The sequence below is a fragment of the Haliotis rufescens genome, unplaced genomic scaffold (assembly GCF_023055435.1).
Source record: "Haliotis rufescens isolate VD_foot unplaced genomic scaffold, xgHalRufe1.0.p SCAF_11, whole genome shotgun sequence".
In the NCBI taxonomy this organism is placed as follows: domain Eukaryota; kingdom Metazoa; phylum Mollusca; class Gastropoda; order Lepetellida; family Haliotidae; genus Haliotis; species Haliotis rufescens.
In genome coordinates this window covers 17797016-17820372 of record NW_025963791.1, presented here as the reverse complement: position 1 = coordinate 17820372, position 23357 = coordinate 17797016, and the positions used below count along the sequence as shown (strand labels likewise).

General features: G+C 37.4%; 3 protein-coding genes across 8 annotated transcripts in view; all 3 read right to left on the bottom strand.

Annotated features, from left to right (window-relative positions):
• Nucleotides 1-17395, bottom strand: part of LOC124152020 — a 29446-nt gene extending 12051 nt beyond the window's left edge. For 4 of the 5 annotated variants that reach the window (XR_007219941.1, XR_007219943.1, XR_007219944.1 and 1 more), the window contains exons 1-6: nt 16678-17395; nt 15288-15404; nt 14860-14952; nt 14246-14407; nt 12304-13189; nt 10555-10644 (exon numbers count right to left, since the gene is read on the bottom strand). The gene's annotated coding sequence lies outside the window, so the exon portion shown is untranslated. Of the gene's footprint in view, nt 1-10554; nt 10645-12303; nt 13190-14245; nt 14408-14859; nt 14953-15287; nt 15405-16677 lie in introns of those variants that run through there. The other variant, XM_048392362.1, reaches the window with a different exon arrangement.
• Nucleotides 2737-5544, bottom strand: LOC124152021. The gene is made up of 5 exons (XM_046524739.2): nt 5083-5544; nt 4497-4640; nt 4095-4199; nt 3720-3905; nt 2737-3312 (listed from the first exon to the last, which is right to left on the bottom strand). The coding sequence occupies exons 1-5, from the start codon at nt 5273-5275 to the stop codon at nt 3260-3262; spliced, it is 681 nt and encodes a 226-aa protein (XP_046380695.2). The 5' UTR covers nt 5276-5544; the 3' UTR covers nt 2737-3259.
• A 514-nt stretch (nt 17396-17909) lies between the features above and the next one.
• On the bottom strand, nt 17910-21203 carry LOC125377981. Of its 2 annotated transcripts, XR_007219940.1 has the most exons (4): nt 20544-21203; nt 19412-19557; nt 18961-19062; nt 17910-18464 (listed from the first exon to the last, which is right to left on the bottom strand). XR_007219940.1 is itself a non-coding variant. In XM_048392361.1 (3 exons), the coding sequence occupies exons 1-3, from the start codon at nt 19533-19535 to the stop codon at nt 18283-18285; spliced, it is 408 nt and encodes a 135-aa protein (XP_048248318.1). In that variant the 5' UTR covers nt 19536-19745; the 3' UTR covers nt 17910-18282. The 2 variants fall into 2 exon arrangements, 1 of the variants encoding a protein (XP_048248318.1); XM_048392361.1 differs by lacking the exon at nt 20544-21203 and having other exon boundaries at nt 19412-19745.
• Between the last annotated feature and the right edge of the window lie 2154 nt (nt 21204-23357).

The window sequence follows — 23357 nt, the reverse complement described above, 5'->3', positions numbered from 1 at the left end:
AACACCAGCATATAACATGTCAATCTCAGGAACGTTTAAGAATAACAGTTTAAAAACAAAACAACATACAATGATTCTGCACTCTGTCATGATTATCACAATGATTGAGTTTGATATTGATGGAAACAATATCATATTTCACACTGAATACTGGAAACACAATTTAGGCAACTTGAATCATCTGCACAGATGATGAATAGAAATCTTTGTAGCACTATCTGTCAAACTATTGACATACATGTGTCCTTCATGATACATGTATGTTTGAATTGTCAAGAACATCACAAACATTGTAAAGGGTAACAGTGTCACAATAACTGATGCTATGTTCATATGAACTTGATGGAAACATTTCTATATTTCCAAGCACAATGGGCAAATTGATAAATGAGATAATCAGTAGATTACATTCTCATCAAGAGATCAGAATTGATCAAATTGGTTCATTCAAATATTCATACAAATTTGTAGTATTTGTTCATAAGGCCAAGCATGAGGGTAAACATACATTCATTCTTGTTGTTCCATCGAAACATAATCTCATCAAGATGAGCAGCTAACTGTTCTCTTGGGACACCATGCATTGACTTAAACTTTGCCTTTGCATTGCCCCAAAATCCTTCAATGGAGTTGGTATGGGCCCCAGTTTTGGGGTTCACATAACCATCCTTGTGTTTTACAGTGTCATGGGCATACCCTGCCTTTTGTAGACAAATATAGGATTTGAATTCATCAGTAATTATTTGTGTACCGACTTCAACATGGGCAATGATTATTGGCAATAGGGTGTCTGTTGTTCTGTCATGAACATTAAAAAGCAGAACCTTCTTACTTTGCCTATCTATAAGGCCAAAGATCCAAAAGTTTCTAATGCCCTGACTGGAACCCATGTTGTATTTTCTCTTCCTCCCCCATTTACTTTCATCCATTTCTACCACATGACCAACACCCCCAAGGACAACAGGATCGTCCAGAAGAGAACGGGACATTAAATCACGGTATAAATTGTACCAGTTGTACACAGTGTTCTCACACACGCTCAACATTTTTACAGTGATGTGACCGGGAACGTCATGGCAAAAAAGGTACAAAATCATTAACAGTGTGCCAAGTGAAGCTTTCTGGCCTTCCCAGAAACTTCCAAATCTAACAGATTTACATTTTCTACATTTAGTACAACGCCACACATGGCCATCTGATTTGTTCTTTTTATCTTTCTGCCATGACATAGACATATTACATTTATCACAGTTCATTGTTGAAGCTATCAGATTGTTTTCTTTCATAAAATCACAGGTCTTTTCAAAGTTATTACATATCGCACCAATCTGAATTAAATCACATTCCATGATGTTTCAATAAATAGAATGTCCAGTGAAATGCTTGAATGCTTCCATGGCTATCCAACAACTGTATGGCTTGGAGAAAATGCCAGTACACAAAAGTGATTCTACCCACCAGAACAATCTTCCAACAAATGTAAGTCCATCCAATCTTCTGACAAATAGAATCTTGAATCCTTCATGGGAAATAATTGCAAATTGGTACATCATGTAGCTGTTCCCAAAGATACGTTCAACTGAGTCATCATGAAAAGTTACATGTTGTAAAGACTGTTGTGTCGATATATAGTTCCAATTTGAAGCAAGATTTTCCACAATATTGGTGTGGGTAAATATGGCAATATGAGTAATGTAAGATTGCTTTCTTTTGGACCACCAAAACAACAACTGTTTTATTCTCCCTTCCTTGGCAGGCAAACCCTGAGCAACGTGACTTAGTTCATTCAAATGACCTGACACAAACATGATTATGAATAACACACACAAAAACAAGCGCCAAGTTCATGATACTTTTCCCGAAATCCACTCAGATATTTGGTTAAAAGTGTCCGGATAGTGAATTCAATTGTGTTCTTAGGTGGGTATCTAAATGTCTGATGGATGTAGAATTTCAAATTTAGTCTGTTCATATAAAAAACAGCATTCAAAGTATTTCTTTTATATCTCCTTTTGTTGAAGGTCTTCTTTTGCCTTAGTTGGTACTTGTAATAGCACAGAACATCCAAATCATGCTCAGGAAAGAGTGGTTTAAATCCATGTGAATATAAGTGTTCATTTACCTCATCTTCCTGATAATCTTCAATTGGGGCACAGTTTTCTTGAGATGTGAATCCACAAAAATTACAGAATCTCTCCTTACTCTTGAAGATAGGGTAACTCCTCTTTAGCCAGAACTCAGAATTACAAACACGAAGACTCTTGACACACGTTAAATTAACGCAACATTCTCGAATTTCTTCCATGTCCCATAATTAGGGCGTGATGATATTCCCAGAGAACTCTCCGTAGTAAAAAATCGGCAGACGTAGTAAAGCGATTAGCATATGACCCCTATCTATGACGTCAAAGGTCAAAATCTCAACCAATGGCGTCATAGATAGCGTGGGAACTGTTCCACAAAAGGAATACCCTCATGAATATTAATGAGCCTACGTCCTAGTTTCGCGGGGCAAGTGTTCGTGTCGTTTGCTATTGTTTTACTTTATTGATACTATTTCATGCATTTTGAGTGAATAAGTGACTCTTAGATTGAGTTTTTAAGTAATCAATTTGGTAGATATATTTAATTTAAAGTCTACTGAGTTCCTTAGTTTCGAATGTGGGCCCACTTTGCCCGTCCGATGGAGTGAGATAGAGTGACCTCCCTTGAACCACTGATAATGCGGTTTCGCCCTATCAATCGTATGTATGCAGTGCATCTGTATACCGTTTGACTGGCAATCGTGTCAAAGGTAGATTAGTTATACAATAGCATGTACATGTAGAGCACGTTTACACCGTTTGACTTGTCCTCGCGTTAAAGACCTGTCAGAAATTATATATTGCTTGGGTTACTTTCGTTTGGTAATACCGCCATATAAACATCGTGGGTCACTTTTTTCAAGCCTGAGTTGCATTTCCATTTTGGGGACATTGACCATACAAAGTAACAGAGGTTATTGGATTTGGGGCGGTCTTGAACAACAACGAGGCCTTTATCCAGAGATATTCTCTCCTTCTAATCCTTTCTCGGATGTTAGGCATGATTCTGCGCCATGACGAGGAAGTGTTGAATCTTGCCCTGTGTATTTTCAGCACCGAATATTGTGCGCTCTTATCACTGCGTATAACACTGTCACCAAATCAGTCAGTCATATCAATGTCAGACTGCTACAACAGCTGATCAGCAGCTGAATGAGCGTTGACAATGCAGACAGCTATGTGTTTAGGTCAGGTGCAGGAGGCGAGGGTCTTTCGTTTTCAGGAACACCTGCAGTAAGGAATGCAGAGATGAATATCATCATAATGTAAAATTATATAATTGTGGTTAAGTAAAGAGTTGTTTCTTTTGATAAATGTGTTTGCATAAACAGATATGAACGACATATTAATACGGTCATACAAAAGTCACAATTAGATAGACTATTTCGTCTGTTAGCGTAAAAGTATATTGAACATTACTACAATATTTTATAGTTGATATTCATAAGCAAGAGGTCTATTCACTTTATAAATGCTATTTGGTGTACAAATGCTTCATTGTAGACAAAATATATTCTCATTACCATCGGACATATATATTGTCTGATAAACAGATAACCTCCTAGTTCCAGAGAAAAAAAAAGATTGCTGGATTGGTTATGTTCCTGATAAACAAATTACATAAATTTCCCTCACTTAATCTCTGCATTTCCTCCTGTGCCTGCCCGTGCTCTTGTGTCCCACTCTTGGTGCATTTTGCCTTGGTCAGTCTGTGGGTAATTCGTCTGGACAGTTCAGGTCTTATCTTGTGTATCACAATGGCCATCATTACAACAGCAACTACCACAGCTAAGCTTCCGAGGACAATCAGCGGAATATTATCTGCGATGGAAAATAATCAGATCTTCAGGGCAAGGAAAACCAAACTACCTCTTTATTTGCTGCTAATGAAAAGTAATTCCTGTAAATAACATCCACAGTAAGTATTATAACTACTGATATAGTCATATAGTCAAACAATTACAGAACGGTTAACAAATTCGAAGATAACGTTATAAAAAAGATTCTTACGACGACTGCCTACTGACGTATGTCCTTCAGGCTCTGTTGATCCGTTTGCATAATATGACGTGAAGGTAGTTGCACTAATGCCATAAACATTTGCAGTTGTCCATTCTGTAATAAAATGTACGACCACAGCGAATAAGACACGTTTGATGATATATATTCATATATATTGTTATATTACGAAGACAGCAAATTCTTCCAATGGAATAATATAATATTTACGACTGACATCACCTTGACATGAAAAAAACAAACGCCTCCACGATGACAAAATTCAGATTTGAGCTGTAGATTAAATATATACACAAACAGATTCTTTATCCCTGAATTCTCATAAGGAATACTATTATCGGCAACATAACTCTTTACTTTCATCTATTAAAAGAAGACTCGTGAATCATTTACCTGGACAATGTCGGTTGCACTGTTCCTGTTGGCCTGTCTGCTGGGCGTGTCTGCATAACGCGTCACACTCCTCGCATCGCCCAACTACTACGTCATAGTACTGCGTGGATAGGCACGGCCTTTCGTTGACAGCCTCGAGGTAACCTTAGAGAACAGGGGAACGTTGAAACCAATATATGTCACGTTACCATCACTGTGTTCATAGCATCTGTAAGCTGGTGTAAAGCCCTCACATTCAATATATACAAATGTGTGATTTCTATAATTATATTCGAACATTTAGGTTGATAAATCATAATACACCGTAATGTAGTAATCGGTTTCATATGTGTCAATATTATATCTGTAAACTAAGCGACAAATTTAATACGCCAAACATAAATGTATGTTATTCTTCGATATTGGTCTCACGAGTCCGCCAACGTGTTAGCGATATACATGAAGAGTCATTCAACATTAACACTTTATCATTTTGAAAAATGGTCTTACGGTCAACACCAGTACTTGCAGAAGATACTAGAAAGACACATAAAGGTTCTGTTCCTAAAGGTCTTTACATGTAGATACGGTGAAATGGCACACTGACCTGGACACTTGTTGTGGCACTTGTCAACTGTTTTCTGGATTACAGCGTGTTGACAGATATCACTACAATGGTCACAGTTGCCTGTAGCCTCATCGAGGTACAACTCCTTTCCACAAGTCGGCTTACAGCTCGATTCGGCAATATACCAAATAAGCAGTACTCCACATCCTAGGAAGGAAAGGTGATCAGCCATGTTGGATTTTATCCGTTTTCAAACTCGGTCCTGTAAGCCTCAAGACAACTAATAGTGATCCCGCTAGCTGTGTGAGGAACAGTGTGCAGGATGTCGGGACCGATATTGTTGCCTCCTTGGACGACAGCAAAAGAGTGACTACACTTCATTCTGACATGAAAGTTTTATCTACCTGCGCGGGTATTCCCCTACCACAGCCGGGTATTCCCCACCATCGTTCATAACTGTTTAGACGCATGCGCATGTTATGAGGTGATCCAATATCGTCCCGCCCCTTTCCGAACCCTGCACGAATACTCGTACCCCTGTCGGTCAATGTATGTGGGAAATACGACAAATCAATCGGAATGCGGGTATGATCGGAGGTACTTTGATAAAAAATAATCTAGAGTACTTAAATCCAATATGTGATCATTTAATAAATTGTGAAAAATGTATGTCATTATTTCGACACTACAAAGTCCATGGATATCAGAACTGTGTTGTATGAATTGTATGTTGTTAATTACAGATTGGACCATGCATGTGCGTCTGGTTACATTCAATTTACGGTTCAATTGATAGCGATATCTTATTCCATTGAGTTTTATCGTTTACGATCCATTTGAGTATGTCAGCTAATTTATGTTTAGACAATTTGATATTACACATATATTGTTTAGGGCTAATGTATAGCTCTTGATTTGTTAAACTATCTAAATAGATGATAATGATTACCGTAATATATGATACTATTTTACTATTTGTAAGAAATCGAAGCTACATGTGAAACACTTCATAAGGAATAGGAATTAATAAGTGTCTGCTGAATACTAGTAATTTTCATCATTATTTTGCCTTTTACGTCAACTGGAATGTGTTTCGGCAGATAATCGAGACTGCTAATAGTTATTGTTTTCTTTAGCCTTGACGTTCTACATTTGCATTTGATTTTTTCCGCTTTTCCTTATACCTGTCCGATGTTACAAAAGAAATTCTCATGTTTGACGTAATCCACAGCTAGACACATCACATCAAATGTTTATTGTTTTTGATGGCAACCAGTAAATAATCGAATCTGAACCAGACAATCTGGTGAGTAATCCATCTAACTTCGCCACTGGGTACAGTGACACGCAATCAAACAATGTCATATCGATCCTGACCACCTGATCCATTAAGTCGCTTCTTAGGACAAGGAATGGGTTGTTGGGATTTGCCGTCTTTTGGCCTAATTATTTTACCTCAGTTTTCATATGTGTATGCTAATTACGTTATTAAAATCCATTCCCTTGTCCTGCTTCAGTGTTTTGTAAAGGGCATGTTGTATATTCCTTCTGGACGCTCTTCTGACATACACAAAAGACCTAATAGCATCAAGTCAATACTCTGAATCGTCAGTTTACATATACTTGTACGGTCGATATAACGATGATTCAGTCTGCTCATTGCGTAAGACCCCTTGTATATTGCAACACGACACACAACAACAAACTACGTAGAGATGATTCGCTGATGCGTGAAAGTAGGTCAGGTGACATTCCCCTCGTTTGTAAACGTTTAAAACATGGAAATTATGACTTGGCAGAATGTACGACGGTTGTTTATGCTACTCCGTATAGTTAGGCTAAGTATTTTATCATTTATGGTCAATTCATCACACATTCAATAAACACACCTTTCTTGGTTTTTAGTTGTTTTTTTCAGTACTGCTGACGTATATACGTATACAGTGGCTTAAGGTGCCTCAACGTGATGTCTATAATCGCGTCTGGACAAGACAAACCAATAATTGATACTATGAGCAACGTCTCACACCGTCGGTTTATGATGACGTGTATTCAACCAAGTCTGACCACCCAATTCACTTAGTCGCCTCTTTCGACTAGCATAGGACGCTGGGGACATACTCTAACCCAGAATAGTTGTATGAATTGTATGTTGTTAATTACAGATTGGACCATGCATGAGCGTCTGGTTACATTCAATTTACGGTTCAATTGATAGCGATATCTTATTCCATTGAGTTTTATCGTTTACGATCCATTTGAGTATGTCAGCTAAGTTATGTTTAGACAATTTGATATTACACATATATTGTTTAGGGCAAATGTATAGCTCTTGATTTGTTAAACTATCTAAATAGATGATAATGATTGCCGTAATATATGATACTATTTTACTATTTGTAAGAAATCGAAGCTACATGTGAAACACTTCATAAGGAATAGGAATTAATAAGTGTCTGCTGAATACTAGTAATTTTCATCATTATTTTGCCTTTTACGTCAACTGGAATGTGTTTCGGCAGATAATCGAGACTGCTAATAGTTATTGTTTTCTTTAGCCTTGACGTTCTACATTTGCATTTGATTTTTTCCGCTTTTCCTTATACCTGTCCGATGTTACAAAAGAAATTCTCATGTTTGACGTAATCCACAGCTAGACACATCACATCAAATGTTTATTGTTTTTGATGGCAACCAGTAAATAATCGAATCTGAACCAGACAATCTGGTGAGTAATCCATCTAACTACGCCACTGGGTACAGTGACACGCAATCAAACAATGTCATATCGATCCTGACCACCTGATCCATTAAGTCGCTTCTTAGGACAAGGAATGGGTTGTTGGGATTTGCCGTCTTTTGGCCTAATTATTTACCTCAGTTTTCATATGTGTATGCTAATTACGTTATTAAAATCCATTCCCTTGTCCTGCTTCAGTGTTTTGTAAAGGGCATGTTGTATATTCCTTCTGGACGCTCTTCTGACACACACAAAAGACATAATAGCATCAAGTCAATACTCTGAATCGTCAATATAACCTTTACATATACTTGTACGGTCGATATAACGATGATTCAGTCTGCTCATTGCGAAAGACCCCTTGTATATTGCAACACGACACACAACAACACACTACGTAGAGATGATTCGAATTCGCTGATGCGTGAAAGTAGGTCAGGTGACAAACCAATAATTGATACTATGAGCAACGTCTCACACCGACTGTTTATGATGACGAATATTCAACCAAGTCTGACCACCCAAGTCATTTAGTCGCCTCTTTCGACTAGCATAGGACGCTGGGGACATACTCTAACCCAGAATAGTTACGGAAGATGATATTAGATGAACTCAAACAACACGTGTAGTTTCATAAAATATAGAATATATCTGTGCAAAACAATATGTGCAATACACATGTTCTGTGAATCTTATGGTCTTGTATACAAATACAGTTTCGTGTGTTACAATTTGTGTTGTATTTCACACCTACATTCAAAACAGATTCGCCGTCGGTCAGGTGTGATGCAACAGTATATACCCGATTCGTCACACAATCAACATCATGATTCACGTTCCTGACTGTCACATATACATATACTGTTAGTTCACTGTTGTTACCTGTAAGTAAGTCAAGGGAACTTATCCCGGCATGCACTATCTGTAAATTAGTCAGTTCATATTTCTGTGTGGCGCATGGCGATATATGTGCGTAAACTGCATCGCTAGTTCTGTGAATAAACTCAGTGTGTGATTCAAAATGAACTCTTCGTAGTACTGTATGGGTTATTCTCATTTGCTTTAGTATAAACTAAACATTTCAGGTCATATAGATTCATATCGATTAATCTAGGAATGGTTGGTTTCACTCATGTTCTATTCTTTCCAGGAAATGAACAGGTTTGTCTTTGTACTGTGTGTTTTCGCAATTTAGATTGCGGAAATTATACCATGACATATACGCAAATTGTCTTCTGTTTTCCCAATTACATAAAACGTACACACACAAACATAATCACAAATGTAAACACAGACATGCGTATTAAACTATACAACTCTACAAAGGTAAGGTCACAATACACTGGTTATTAGACGTTCTTCCCAATTTTGTAAAATGCATCGAAATGCATTTTATTTTATCTAAATATTTGAAAAACTGGCATCAGTATAACTTAACTGTCGACAGATGTGACTCACATGATGAATAAATGTGTGATGGAACTGACAAGGATTCTCTAGTCATCCATTGCTTGATCGCCAACTATCATAAACACAATCATAATTGGGTGTCGCGTTTGTCAACGCCGGTTTGTAAGTAGTCGAATCTAGACCAGCAGATCCGTTGTTTGATCATGAGCATCGCTCCACGCTATTGGGGTGACGATACTATTTATTCGCTTTTCAGACAAGCACCGGTTGCTAGCATTCTTAACAGGAATTCCCATGTTTAAGAGACCCAATACCTACATGTAACACACAAACTGACTTGGTTCGTAATGCAATATTCGATTTACGCTCTACTTTCACATATTAACACATTTTCAACGTCCGGTTGAACTAACGTTTGCACTGCAGAGATTTAAAAATAAAATTTATATGGCCCTCTAGAAACAATTAGCCTTCATTCATGTTTAATGTGTTGACAAGTGGATATATAGTTTATATACACTCATTGACTCATCCTACTACTACTACTACTACTACTACTACTACTACTACTACTACTACTACTACTACTAACACTACTACTAATAATAATGATAATAATAAAAATCATAATAATGATCATAAACCGGCAATGTGTGATTTTGCATCAAAATGTAAATATGAAATGTAGATTATGTAATGAATTTAATGAGACAAACACAAACACAGTATCTTAACCGTGTCTTAATTTGAGTACTTATTTCTAACTTTTGTAAAATGACTGATGCGACACACGAAAACATCAAATATAAACAATTTTCTTGGCTATAGGTAATAACCAATGCCCTTAAATTTCTGGATTGCCCACCTGTATCTACAGAAGCAGCAATTGTATATATAACACGGTGCCACTGTTGCTTCAATTGCTTCTTTACAAACGCAATAATGCCACACACTGAGATAACCAAGACGTCTACCCCAGCTATGACCACTGCTATGCTTGACTTATGTCTATCTGCACACACAAAACGACCATACAATGTTTATATAGACCTGTATGAGTGTATATCAGAAGATGGCTTTAGATGATGCATTTCAATCATTTAAAAATCTTCATTTTCATTTCAATATCACGATATGTATGGATACATTGTTGATGTTGCCAGCTCATTTATATAAAACGGTTATTTATGAAATATATCATATTATTCAATTTCTTTTACAATTTTTACATTACCAAGCATGGAAGCTAATTAATTATGTGATCTGTTCTTATTTGAATTCCAGTCTGAATCAGTATCTACTGGAGGGCAATGAATGCAAACGAATGGCTCATAATATGCAATGGAATTGGGAAGCTTTACCTTTTCTCATTCTCTGTGAGGTCAATGCTTGATTTGACGTGGTAAGGACTGGTGTACTACGTCTTGGTTCAGTCCTCTCTGACGTTCCAACTGCAAACAATATGAATGAATGATTGGTTAGTTTATTTAATTGTAAAAGCATCTTGTTACACAAAATGAAACTCCACTTTTGAATTCCATGTGAGAATATAAACCTCAACTTATTATTGTCGTAAGAGGTGATAAAACTGATGGGGGTCAGATTCGGTGAGTTGGTTGATGGCATATCATCGTATCCCAATTGCGTGATGTGATGCTCATGATGTCAATCACTGATTGTTTACAGACCACCGTCATATAACTGGAATATTCCTGAGTGCGGCGTTAAACCACAAACAAAGACAGTATTTGTTGCCCTCAGCCTGTTGGTACAGACTCGCACAACTCAATCTCCCACGCCACGTCGTAGTAGAAGTCTGTCTGGCAGGCTGCAGTACAATATGTATCACAAAACACTTTCAATTTCAGAAAAAAATAGCAAACATGTCATAATTACAACGTTTATAAAAACACAACCGCCCCTAAACATCAACAATCAGCCCATTAGCACGAAAATGTATTATGGTATTCTATATATATCAAATATGACTGGTCTGAACAGCAATAATGATTCCAATCTTGTGAGTGATGAAATTCATTGTGTGAGCTCCATGTGCCTTCGTTGATCCACACAGGGCATGACAAATCGGTTTCACTAACGCATTGACATGAACACGGCTGACAAGCATGTGTTGCAATGTCGAAGTACTCTTCGGGTTTGCAGCTTGGTCTGCTTTCCGATACCCAGGTGAGCAAGGACGGCCAAAGTTCCAATTCGACGTATTTGACGTACATTGCGTGTGAATCGAACTGAGAAGATGCTTAGTTTGTAGTAGTACCCACGTGACAGACGTAAAGTGGTATCATAAACATGGAAATGGAAACAGCCCCATTATACCTAATCAAACTACTGCCTAAATACCAGCCTTCCAGGTCTCTCCATTCTCAGAAAAAACACATGTTACAAGTCCCGGAAACCCGTCCCAAAACCTTTGGTCAGAGATCTTTCCAGTTCTGCGATTCCTCGCGATGGAACAAACTTCCATCTGATCATAAGCTGTCGCCATCGCATTCATCCTTTAAGGCTCATCTGAAACATACCTTTTCAGACAATACTATCAACTCTACTCCCCTTTCATTAGCATTATTTGCTACAACTATGTAGCGCCATGAGCATTGCGTTGGTGAATGGAATCTGGCGCAGTATAAATGGACTTATTATTATCATAACAAAGCGTCGCATTGGCTAACGGTATTGATTCTTTCAGAAGCTTGTTATATCTCAAATGAAAGTGATAACTGAAACAAATTCAGGAGAGTATTTTGTTTCAATGCACATGAAACCACTAGCTTACTAAATTAAAGTCTGCTGAATCGTGCCACGGATTGCCGTGAATAAACTACGTGTCAGGTGGATAGGGATACCCTCTCGTGTGGCAAACGTTTCCCATTGCGTCAATTCGTCATCTATCGAGGAATGAATAGGACAATCAATAATAGAATTTCGGCAACACAGTAACGTTATACTGTGAGTTCTGTAGCATGTATTTTGTAATTGTATTTCAAACATATGTTCCCTACGACCAGACAACTGTAACCTTAGGCGGCATATGCTGTAGGAACCGATTGCCGTGGTTATTTTGAGAAATCCCATTCATGATCTAGGCTTACCGTTAGAAGTCTCAAAGCAGTTTTAGTCTGGTGAAAGTGTTCTTCTTGCCTATATATGCAATCTGGATGACAACGATCGTGAAGACCCTTGTAATGGTCCATATAATTGTCAAGTGTTCAAAGTAGTTTTTTGCCGTTTCCGTCACACGTTTTCATTGCCCATGCAATGTGTTTTGACAGAGGCACACTTGTCCGAAAGTTCACCTAAATCAAGAAACTACAATATAATTTTCATAAATTTACATAAATACTATCACAAAACAGTTTGCACAGTTAATAAATGACATACACATGTTTGCAACTGATAAGCTTTTATTTGTATTTATTATTCCACACACATCTAAAAACTTTTTCTATCATGATGATCATTTGTTGATAATTGCAGTTTTTTTTCATGATGAAGTACACATGTAACATTTTGAAGATTGCCAGCAATGTGTTGAAAGATATGACATTAATATAAATGTTGAAGATGAACACAGCAAAATAAATAGATGATAAATGCTGTTGAATGTTTATTGCAGTATTGTACACAAAAGTCTAAATGACATTCATAAAGTACTTTGCATGATTACCATTTTATTATAAATGTTAAAAAAGAACATTGAAAAACATTGATTCAAACAGTTGAATAATGATGGCGATATTTACATTGCTATATGATGGACGTATATCTCAGAATAAAGATGTTTATGGACATACACTGACAGAAAATGATGAATGATAAGGTTTGGTAATTAAAACACTTGCTGAATGATATTAAATCATCATGATTGTACTATACATGCCCATGTTAAAGAGACACCACCTTGTTAGAAGATGATAAATTATCATGACAACATGCTGATATTGGAGGTTGGCTCTTCTCTAAAGGCTTCTTCTGTGTCTGAAATAAAGAAAAGTGTATTATACACCGCGTCTTGTGTGACTCTTATATATTTAATTTTATGGATCTGTAGTTGTTTTACAGGTTTTATAAACTATAAATGTATATCTTCTTAATATGTAAATTGGTCTCGTCACGACATGACGTTGTGACGTTAATTGTTAACTCACTCACTCACTTTATATGAATAATCACAGTCAAATGCTGGTTCAGGGGAGGTAACTCTGGTCAGCATCATTGTATTACGTTTGCCACACGAAGTTCACAAAAACATTGTACGTCTACTATATATGTCAGCATCATGTTTTTTTAACAAATGTGATGTCACTGAGCTGCACCATACCAAATCGAATTGCATCACTGTAGCATCACTTTACATTTGGGGTACGAACGTTCCTTCTGGACAATGTTAATTATCTCAAACCTGTCGAGTATAATTTGTACTTCCAACTAATTTGGGAGAGCTTGTATACATTAAGCAAAATATCAAAATTTGACCATCCACAAGACTGTATGACTAGAGGAATGATTCCAACTTTCCCTTTATGTCGAGCAATATTTCTGCAGCTATAGCTATAGGGTTTCTGCCTTTCACAACAAAGATTTCAAAGAGCGTCATACGACTCGATTCGATGCAGTTCCCTGTTTTGAATTGTGCCATATGTTCACACGATTTTTCAGGTAATTGACTTGCCGTTGCATGTGTTTGTGACGGGTGCCACCGGTGGTGACCTTTTCGTGAACGCTTAGTATGATCACTATATATAGTTATTCATAAACACATGTTTATGATAAAGTTGGAATCTGCTTTTATCAGAGATTTATTATGATTTTTGAGAGGGGTTTGTCTCTTTTATTTGCAGGTACATGTTCAAGTGGACACTTAGACTTTTCAATTCTTCCTTTCGGATATTTAGCAGAACCATTCATCTGATAATTGTTAGGTGTGGAAATTTAATCACGCCGAATTTGTTAATTAATTCCAAATACATGAGATTTAAGATAAGACATGGCATTACGATAGTTGTTTCAACATGAGAATTATCAAAAGTATACCATCTTCGGTTGTATCCCTGTGTCGGTAGTTAACTGTTATTCTTTGTCTCTGTTGCTTTTTCTTTCTCCTTCCCCAGGCAATGGCAACAGCTACCATCAGTACCACCAGGAAGGTCAGGACAACTGACATCAGACAGACCACGACAACAACATGAGGGGAACCTGGTAAACAAAGTTTTGACATAGGTGAGATAATTGTGGTATCACAATCCGTTTTATATGTCACATACAGTGACTACCTATCCGTTCCGTGCTTCGATGCGATGAATGAGATGAAATTGTAATTCTTGATATATGATATTTGCCATACAGACTCAGTTAATAGCCTCCACGCATCGCACGATTCGCAAACGTTTCTACTGTACAGCTCCAGTGTCATGTTCGCCTTAGCGTCTTTAATAGGTAAATATGCAGAATCGTTTGCACAATGTGTCTGAATCAGAATATTTATCCAAATTGTCCATTTCGTATGGCCAGTACGTCCTGAAGACACAAACACCACTTCCCCAAAACTTGCCGTTATCGTCATCACACCGATGTGTATGTGATTTTGTCTTTCATATTTCAACATACGATTTAATTGGTTGTCTACAGACGTTAAACATCATAGTTACCATCGTGCACAGTTACACCATCTGGAATCCTTATCGTGACAGTTGTCTTCATGTTCTCCGTAGTTCGGTGTGGGAACTGGTTTGTAACCGGAACTGGAATATGTCATCAATATCACTTTATGATTGTTTTAAAACATGTCGCCTCATCACCTAAAGAAAATTGGAAGATACAAACTATATTTATAAGCGCCACAAATCGTTGTACCATACTTCCGTCTCTTGGGGATGTCAATCCTGATCCGCTGTGATTATGTTCCTAGGTTTGTCAGCACCATACCCGTGTTAGTAGATTTAAACAATGTGGCTTCCGCCAACATAGAGCTGACACGCCGCGGCATAACTGAAATAGTGTTCACTAACTCACTAACTCACGAACGACCGAATATTAGAGTTTAGGACAATATTTTCACACTTATATTTTCATTTACCCGGACATAAGTCTCCACACTTCTGCAACGTCCCTCGTACCTCAGCCTGGTGGCACAGATGGGCACAGCTTTGACAGTCTCTGGTGTCAGCATTGTAATAATAATCTCTTTGGCAGTCTGCAGCAAAAACATTTTTTCTAAATACACATACTAGTAACACATAATACAACTGGTCACTATCACTGACGCTTAAAACGAGAGAAGGTGGGGAAGAGAACGTCACGAACATCTCGTGTCTTCAAGATCACGTGGATCGTTTGTGCTCAGTGTGTTTGCTTTTTGTAACATTGAAATGACAAGTGTATATTGCTTATCGTCGCATCAGGATTCTTGCAGCTTTTCGTGCCGACATTTCATCACGGTTATTTACCATGCTTGTGACACTGGTAACGATGCACTACTGTTAGGTTGCCACATATACACATACGGTTATGTTGGGTCATAGATTCAAATCGTATGTCGAAACACAAAATGTCATACTGAACAGTGTATATGTTTATTCATGTAAGGGAGGCAATAGGCCCATGTATATTTCAGTTATAAATAGTAACAGACAATTGAGGCAATTTACATTGAAAACAATACTTAGGGTATAATATTAGGTCTTTGTACGTCATGATAGAACTTCCTTCACATACTTAGCTACATTTCTGAGTAAACAGTCATTTTGGCTATTTAATTAAGAGATTGCTAAAGGTATTAGTACATGGATTGTTATAAAATCTTACAGGAATATACTTCTGTCGTAATGATACTTAAAACGGGCAGACAAACACAAAATATACTTTGTCCTCAATACGACCATTGCTATATAGCCGACAAAAGCGTTGTGAATAAACAATATCGTCTCCTCTGCCCAGATTACTCCGTATAGGCAATTCACTTAATCTCAACAGGCACAGCATACGTCTATGGTCACTAATTCTGAAGGCTGTTACATAATATTCCATATCCAATAATATCTTAACGTGTGAATAATACCTTAATTTACAAGACTCATAAATTTTCATCTGGATACTCTGTTTGTTACAATCCAACAAACGCTGTCTAAACAGCTGCAAGAAATAATTAACATCACCAATATTCTCCTCGTGCCACACATAACCAAATCCATAAATGTCAAGTAAATATTTAACATGAGTTGCCCAAGTAATTCTACCACATTCATCCAGCTTCTTCATTAACAAATAACATAATGTCATATACTGGACTGAATGAACAGATGGTATGGCCTGTATACACAATATGGTCGTTACCGGAAACACCACCCAGTATTATATATCACATGAGGCAACAAGTATGACACATATACATATCAAGTACATTTAAAAGACTGAATAACGTTCCAAGAAGATTTACATTGTGATACAGAGGAGAAAATGTTCAGTACCTTTCATGATTCCCCATTTGCATGACCTCTTTATTTGAAAAAGCCCGCCGTCATGCGTCGAGTACCATGTCACCGATACATTTATCGCCTTGTCTTTGTTTCTATGTCCGGGTCTGTGCACATTGATGTCATTGAGTACATCACCAGAAAGTAAACACTGTATGATGTGATCAGGCGGGATATTCAGTTAGAGTCTCTGTTTGCTTGTAAACGTTTCTTAACCCATTCACCAGTTATCATCATACAAATGTGTGAAGCCCATTTCTGGTGTCCCCCGCCGTGATATTGCTGGAATATTGCTAAAAGCGGCGTAAAACCATACTCACTCACTCACTATCATCATACATGGATAATAAAACTGCGCAAATGTAAAACGTTGACGTCAGGGAATAACCCATCTTGATTACCCGACGAAACAGATTCCATTGGGAGTACAAGGCAAAATAGTGGTGAAAATTATATGAATGGATCACTGAAAATCAGTGATGACGCCAGGTGTTCGAGGAATTGACAAGCATGTCTTACCGTGTCGGGAGCACGATGTATTCTGACAACTTGCATAAAATAGTAGTGTGTTTGTTGCCTGAAAACCGCAGTCCAATGCGTTTATTGTTGCTTTTATTGCAATGCGAATTTTGTTTTCGCTGGATATATCTAGAATTTGTAATTATTGTAGGTCAAAATAAATAATCATATTAAAACATGTAACATGTAAAAGTTACATACAACAGCTAAGGAGCGTGAAACCGTAACAGGCTCATTCCATGGGGGTGGGGGGGGGGGGGGGGCGGGGGGGGGGGGGGGGTGAAAGAGACATGACATTGAAAATATGCAAACAGTGGATTTATTCAGCAAATACAAAAATAACAGTGATAAATACTATTTTATACGTTTTATTGGTGGGTGTTTTTCTTTTTCGAAAAGTCTGATGAAATATTAAATTTCGAATGGTGATTCTCTTTGATTGGTGTGTTCTGCAGTTACATTAAAGTTACAGTTTAAGTGACCAAACCTGACTAAAACAGGCATTATTTTTCTCTTTTTCTCATAATCATTTTAAGTCTCTTCTAACAGCAGTGCCCAAGCATGTGCTTGTGAATCAGACAGGGTCGGTCGAGTAGCCTAGTATTTGAAGCGTTCGCTCTTCACGCCGTAGGCCCATGTTCCATTCCCGACATGGGTAAAATGTGAGAAGATCATTTCTGGTTTCCCCCACCGTGATATTGCTGGAATATTGCTAAAAGCAGCGTAAAACCATACTCACTAACTCACTCACTATCAGACAGTGATGACACCAACCATTCGAGAAAAGGTGAGCGTATCCTGTCCCACTGGTGGCACCCGCCACAAACACAGAAAGGATCTACATGTACTTGTGAAGTAAACATTTACTTATGATGCATTTTAATGTATGACGTGATATATGCATGGACATTCTTCTGACTGACTTCACGCGAGGCATGCATAAAATATAAATATATGTATTAAGACTGCATTCTGATTTCTAATGTTGAAATACATGTATCAATAATATTTTCATGATTTGGAGGTTGTTGTTTTTGTTAATGTACTCCTATTTATCATCGGATTTCTGTTGAATGATTTCTAGATTTGTAGATTGGTATTAAACCGGGTTCCCGGCGAGGTTTCGCGCTTCGTCTCCATATTTCGTCTGTTCAGGAAGTTTATAATTTCTCTTTTTAGGAGAACCACTAACGGTACCAGGGAAATCAGGATGATTAAAGTCGCTAGAATAATGACGGCATATTGCGCTTCAAGTGAACCATCTGCAAAGAAGAACACAGGAATAATGGAACGCCGGAGACAGTGGTGCGTCACTGACAGGTGAAAGATGAAAACGAATGAGTATAAGATGGATCAGATACAAGTATAACTAACAATGGAATGCGTAACACATAGCAGACATGATTCTGTATCAACTTTAGAATTGTCACTTTTTAACACATACTTTAATAATTAAATAAAAGCGACAAACCCCTTTTCCATATTCATAAGAAATGAATGCCCCAAACAGAGTCGGTTGTCCGATACCGACTCTATCATGAGCATGAAATAATGACGAGAACAATGCTATCCAACGCAATTTGGAAATATTCTTGATAACTTGACGGATATCATTTTCAAAAGACAGTCAATCCACATTAACAGTTTAAAATAAGCGTTAATTTTACTTTCTTCCCAAGATTTAAAAAAAATAATTATTTGTTCACTTCAGCGTAGGATCAAAAGGTATATTTTAGTGTTTGGAAAAGTATAACTTACCACTACTCAAGCTGTTGGTTGATTGCTCGTAACTGGGTGTGAAAACTGTCGTAACTGGATCAGTCGCGATCGGTGCCTCCGTGACAGGCGCATTAACAACCACTACAACACAGAAGATACCATGTTTAGAGTTAAACGCAACAAAAGCCCTTCCATGATCATAAAGAATATCTGCTAACATCAGAGTCCATTCCACGATTCCAACTATATCAGAAGTACGTGTAGTGATGATACCAGGCTCCCGAGAGTCGTATCCTGTCCCATGGGTAGCACCCGTCACAAACACACGCAAAAGCAAGTCAAATGTTCACCTAAAAAACACGACGAAATCGTTTAAGTGACACGACTGTAATCACGATGTATGCATCCGACTATTTGTCTAAAAGTCTTTAACACAAGGTTTGGAGTGTCGTTGTCACTAGATTAATTTATTTAATATATTTTATAATACCTGGACAAAATCTTCGACAGAGTCTGACTGTCCCCCTGACAGTTGCTTGGTGGCATAATTCATCACAAGGTTTGCAAGTCCCAGACAATGGTTCCAAGTAAAAGTCTTTTGGGCACTCCGACATTTCAATCCCCTTCTTGTACACACTGGTGACAAAAGTGAGACTTTAGATATAGAACGCCCTATCTAATTTTTTGGCTCCCCAATTTAGAGGAGTGAGTGAGTTGGGTTTAACGCCACTTTTAACAGTATTCCAGTTATATCACGGCGTGTCAGCTTAATGTGGGAGGAAAGCCCGAAGTGATGCAGGTCTCAGACGTTTACCACTTCGGTGAAACCCACGAGCACGGGTATGGTGCTGACAAACATAGTCGGGGCGAACCGGGATTCAAACCCACAATCATAGGTTTCTGGCGTGGCCAAGGGACGCAACTCTGCACCCGTGCCCCCCAATTTAGAGGAATAAATCATATGTCTTGTCACTTGAAACAGTAACAGAAACAATATTCTGCCTAGCACAACTCTCCCATGAATATTTAATTGTCCGTCTTTCAGTTTGAAAAAGTGTGGTACACAACACCATAGAGGTGGGGATTGACATCAGACATTATTATACTACTCAAAAGAAGCTAAAGAACACCATATTATTTCATATTACTACAGTTAATCTGTCATGACATGTCAGGCGTTCTCAAACTTTTATTGAATAGTATATATGGTATATATGTAGCACGAGTGGCCAAATAGTCTAATTAAGGCGCCGAATCACGGCTCGCCCCGAATATTCCCGTACTCGTGGGTGTCACTCATTTCCTATATAAATGAATCCTTCTTTGATATAAAGTTGAAATTATCATTTAATAAGTTATAACACGAATTATCTTATGACATCAAGGAATCGACCGTCAGATATCACTAGTTCGCTTAATGGTCAAAACAACATGTGTTTACTGTACGTGTATCTGAAGACATAGACTACTTAGTCTGTACTATAGAAAATATGTACATCGTTGTTGTACATCCATGTACATTTTAAGTAATCATCATTTGTACCTGATCCATTTCATATAATTGAATAAAATAGGTTTTAAACCAAAAAAGAACATCAATTAATGCCTTGGCCTGTACTCACCTACAAGTACGTCAGTCGTAATAACAATAAATCTTCTAACATGTATGGTTTGTCCCATTCATAAATTAGTTGACATAAGGGAAGTTGACGTCACTCGAAAATCCGACTCGTGATCACTTCCGCCTTGTACAAATGTCCATAGAGTGTGTCATAAGCATGTGTTTATGAATCACTATGAAATAGTGATGATATCAGGTTGTTCGCGAAGTTTAACGCGCCACCAACCATCAGAAGTGAAGTCGCCATCCTTGAGTGAGTGAGTGAGGGAGTATTGCGTTAAGCCGCATCACCAGTATTGTAACTATTCGCGGCGAGAAAGCAGTTTAGTTTTTTCTGTGGAAGAGAACACAGACAAAAAGTGACAACAAAGATCACTAAAACTTCAATCTTTTAGCACAGTTAACTGTAAAAAGGGACAATTTAAAAAATCTACATCTTATCACAGTTTAATTTGCTTCAAATATGCTAATATAAGTGGTTGGAAACGGTATAAAAAAAAGATCAGAAATAGTTTGAACATTATATAAAACGTTGACGAATCCACACATTTCAACAAATGATTGGTTGTTTGGTTGGTTGTTTAACGCCGCACTCAGCAATATTCCAGCCATATGACGGCGGTCTGTTAATAATCGAGTCTGGACCAGACAATCCAGTGATTGATATCATGAGTATCGATCCACGCAATTGGGATCGATGACATGCATCAACCAAGTCAGAGAGCCTGACCACCCGACCCCGTTAGTCGCCTTTTACGACAAGCATAGTCACCTTTTACGGCAAGCATGGGTTGCTGAAGACCAATTCTACCCCGGAATCTTCACGGGTCTTCAACAAATGATCCTTGACAGTCCGGGGACTATAATATTATGACAAGAAATACATTGAGGGGGACTCTCTCCCTTCAGTAAGAAGGATTGACTATAAATGACAGAGTCCAATGCGACATCTTCGTATCACAACTTCATCCTGACGTCGTAACTCAGTCTGGGCATGACACCCGATTAAGGGTTGTTGGGCATGAATAACTTTGTTATTCTAGCCTTGCTTCTCTTGAGCCAACGTCACTGGGAAGCCAACAAAAGAGGATGTCATTGTTAGCCAAGGACAAATTCAAAGGATATTCCAACATTTCGAAAACTAAAACAAATTGGTCAGTTTTACGGTTGTTGATTGTCTGTACGCATCATAAACTGAAAAAAATGATGAAATTGCTCTCGTAAGAACGTTATTGCAAGGCTGATAATACAGCTTTTGTCTCTGCCCTAAAAATCGAACTTCCATCAGTTAAATGTAATGATACAGTACCACCATTTGCGACACTTTTTCATAAATTTTTTTTTCTATCAGTGTATGTGTTTGTACATGTGTAGCTGGTATCGAGTTCGGTAAAGAAAGTCCCTGTCATCAGCGACTCAAGGGCGGGCAGCTCATCGCTGTATGGCTATTTTGAAGTGTGATACGTGTGGATTATGTGGTTTACATCACTCCCTGTTTTAAATTATGCATAATCAGTATGCATACGACCTGGGTTGGGTCAAAGGACATAGTCCAAACAAATGGGTTCTTTTGTAAAAAAAAATCGAATGTAGGTAGGGGATATTCCACTTCAAAAGCATTTCAGAAACTATCATTAAAAAGTTAACATGTACACTCACGAGTAGCCGTGACATAACGCAACGAGTCCTGTATTCGATCAAGCGATGAAATATCGTGCTTAGATTTGCATAAGTAAACAGTCGACAGGGATAACGAGATTTTCCGAAACCGCGATAATATAGCGTCATGCTATATATCAATATTATTTTCATTCATTCGAATGCTAATAAGTTATTAATCAGAAAATAACATATAGATGAATAAAACAAGGTTATTTATTGTTATTGACGTATAGAAATGAATACAATACAGTGAAAATTGCCTCTTGTACAAAGATTATATAGGTCATTATAAAATGGTTAACAAGGATATTTAAACAGTAATAAAAATAAAAATTCAATATTCAGGCTTTTGTATTTAAGAATTGTTTGTATATATTTTTTCGGTTCATTGAGGTATGAATGAAAAATCGGATGTGCAACCTGTATGAATCCGCGTAGCGGATTCTTACAAAATTTTGCACATCGTTTTTCGATTCATACCTCAATAAACAGAAAAAAATACACAAGCAATGCTTATAATATAATTCGACAACGTAAAACATGTTTTATCTACAAAAGTTTAACCAAAAACAGTTGTATATATCAAAACAGACAAAAATAACGAGATTGGTAAACATTCCAGGTGTAGGAATACATACTGTGGCGTGACATGAATCTGGTTTAATTTATGCACATAACTTGACACGTAATATTGGGATTCTCCGACATTCCGCAGTAATAAATGTAGTGCGCCTCGGTGGGGGTGGCTTAATTTTTTACATTCATTGGGAATGAATGCAATAACACGTGACCAATTCAGCTAATCAGAATGCAGGAATTTCAATGAACACAACGAAAATTTAATTATTTCAAAATTGTAGGTGTACATTAAATTGTATGGATGTAAATATTTCAATAACAGTTATTGCATTTATCGCAATGAACTAAATGTTATTGTTACAGTATCAATGATCTAGATTTATTTTCAAATATAAAGACTTTTAACTATATAACTAACAATCGTTGGTGACATATGTTTTGAAAGGTTTTGTCCGAGAGGTAGTGATCGTAAAAAAAATTAAGTTATTTCTTAAACAACATATAATCTAGTTTTACCTATGTTTCTTAGCCTATGCTAAACAATAGTCGTGAAAATTTTCACGATGACATTCAG

Excerpts from the sequence above, each read along its gene's own strand:
- LOC124152021 (XM_046524739.2), bottom strand. The coding sequence starts at position 5,275 with ATGGCTGATCACCTTTCCTTCCTAGGATGTGGAGTACTGCTTATTTGG. Across the intron at positions 4,200-4,496 it reads GTGCAACCGACATTGTCCAG|AATGGACAACTGCAAATGTT; the intron begins GTAAATGATTCA and ends ATTTTATTACAG. Across the intron at positions 3,313-3,719 it reads GGAGGAAATGCAGAGATTAA|GTGTTCCTGAAAACGAAAGA; the intron begins GTGAGGGAAATT and ends TCCTTACTGCAG.
- LOC125377981 (XM_048392361.1), bottom strand. The coding sequence starts at position 19,535 with ATGTCGGAGTGCCCAAAAGACTTTTACTTGGAACCATTGTCTGGGACT. Across the intron at positions 19,063-19,411 it reads CTGTCGAAGATTTTGTCCAG|TGGTTGTTAATGCGCCTGTC; the intron begins GTATTATAAAAT and ends TCTGTGTTGTAG. Across the intron at positions 18,465-18,960 it reads AACCAACAGCTTGAGTAGTG|ATGGTTCACTTGAAGCGCAA; the intron begins GTAAGTTATACT and ends TCTTCTTTGCAG.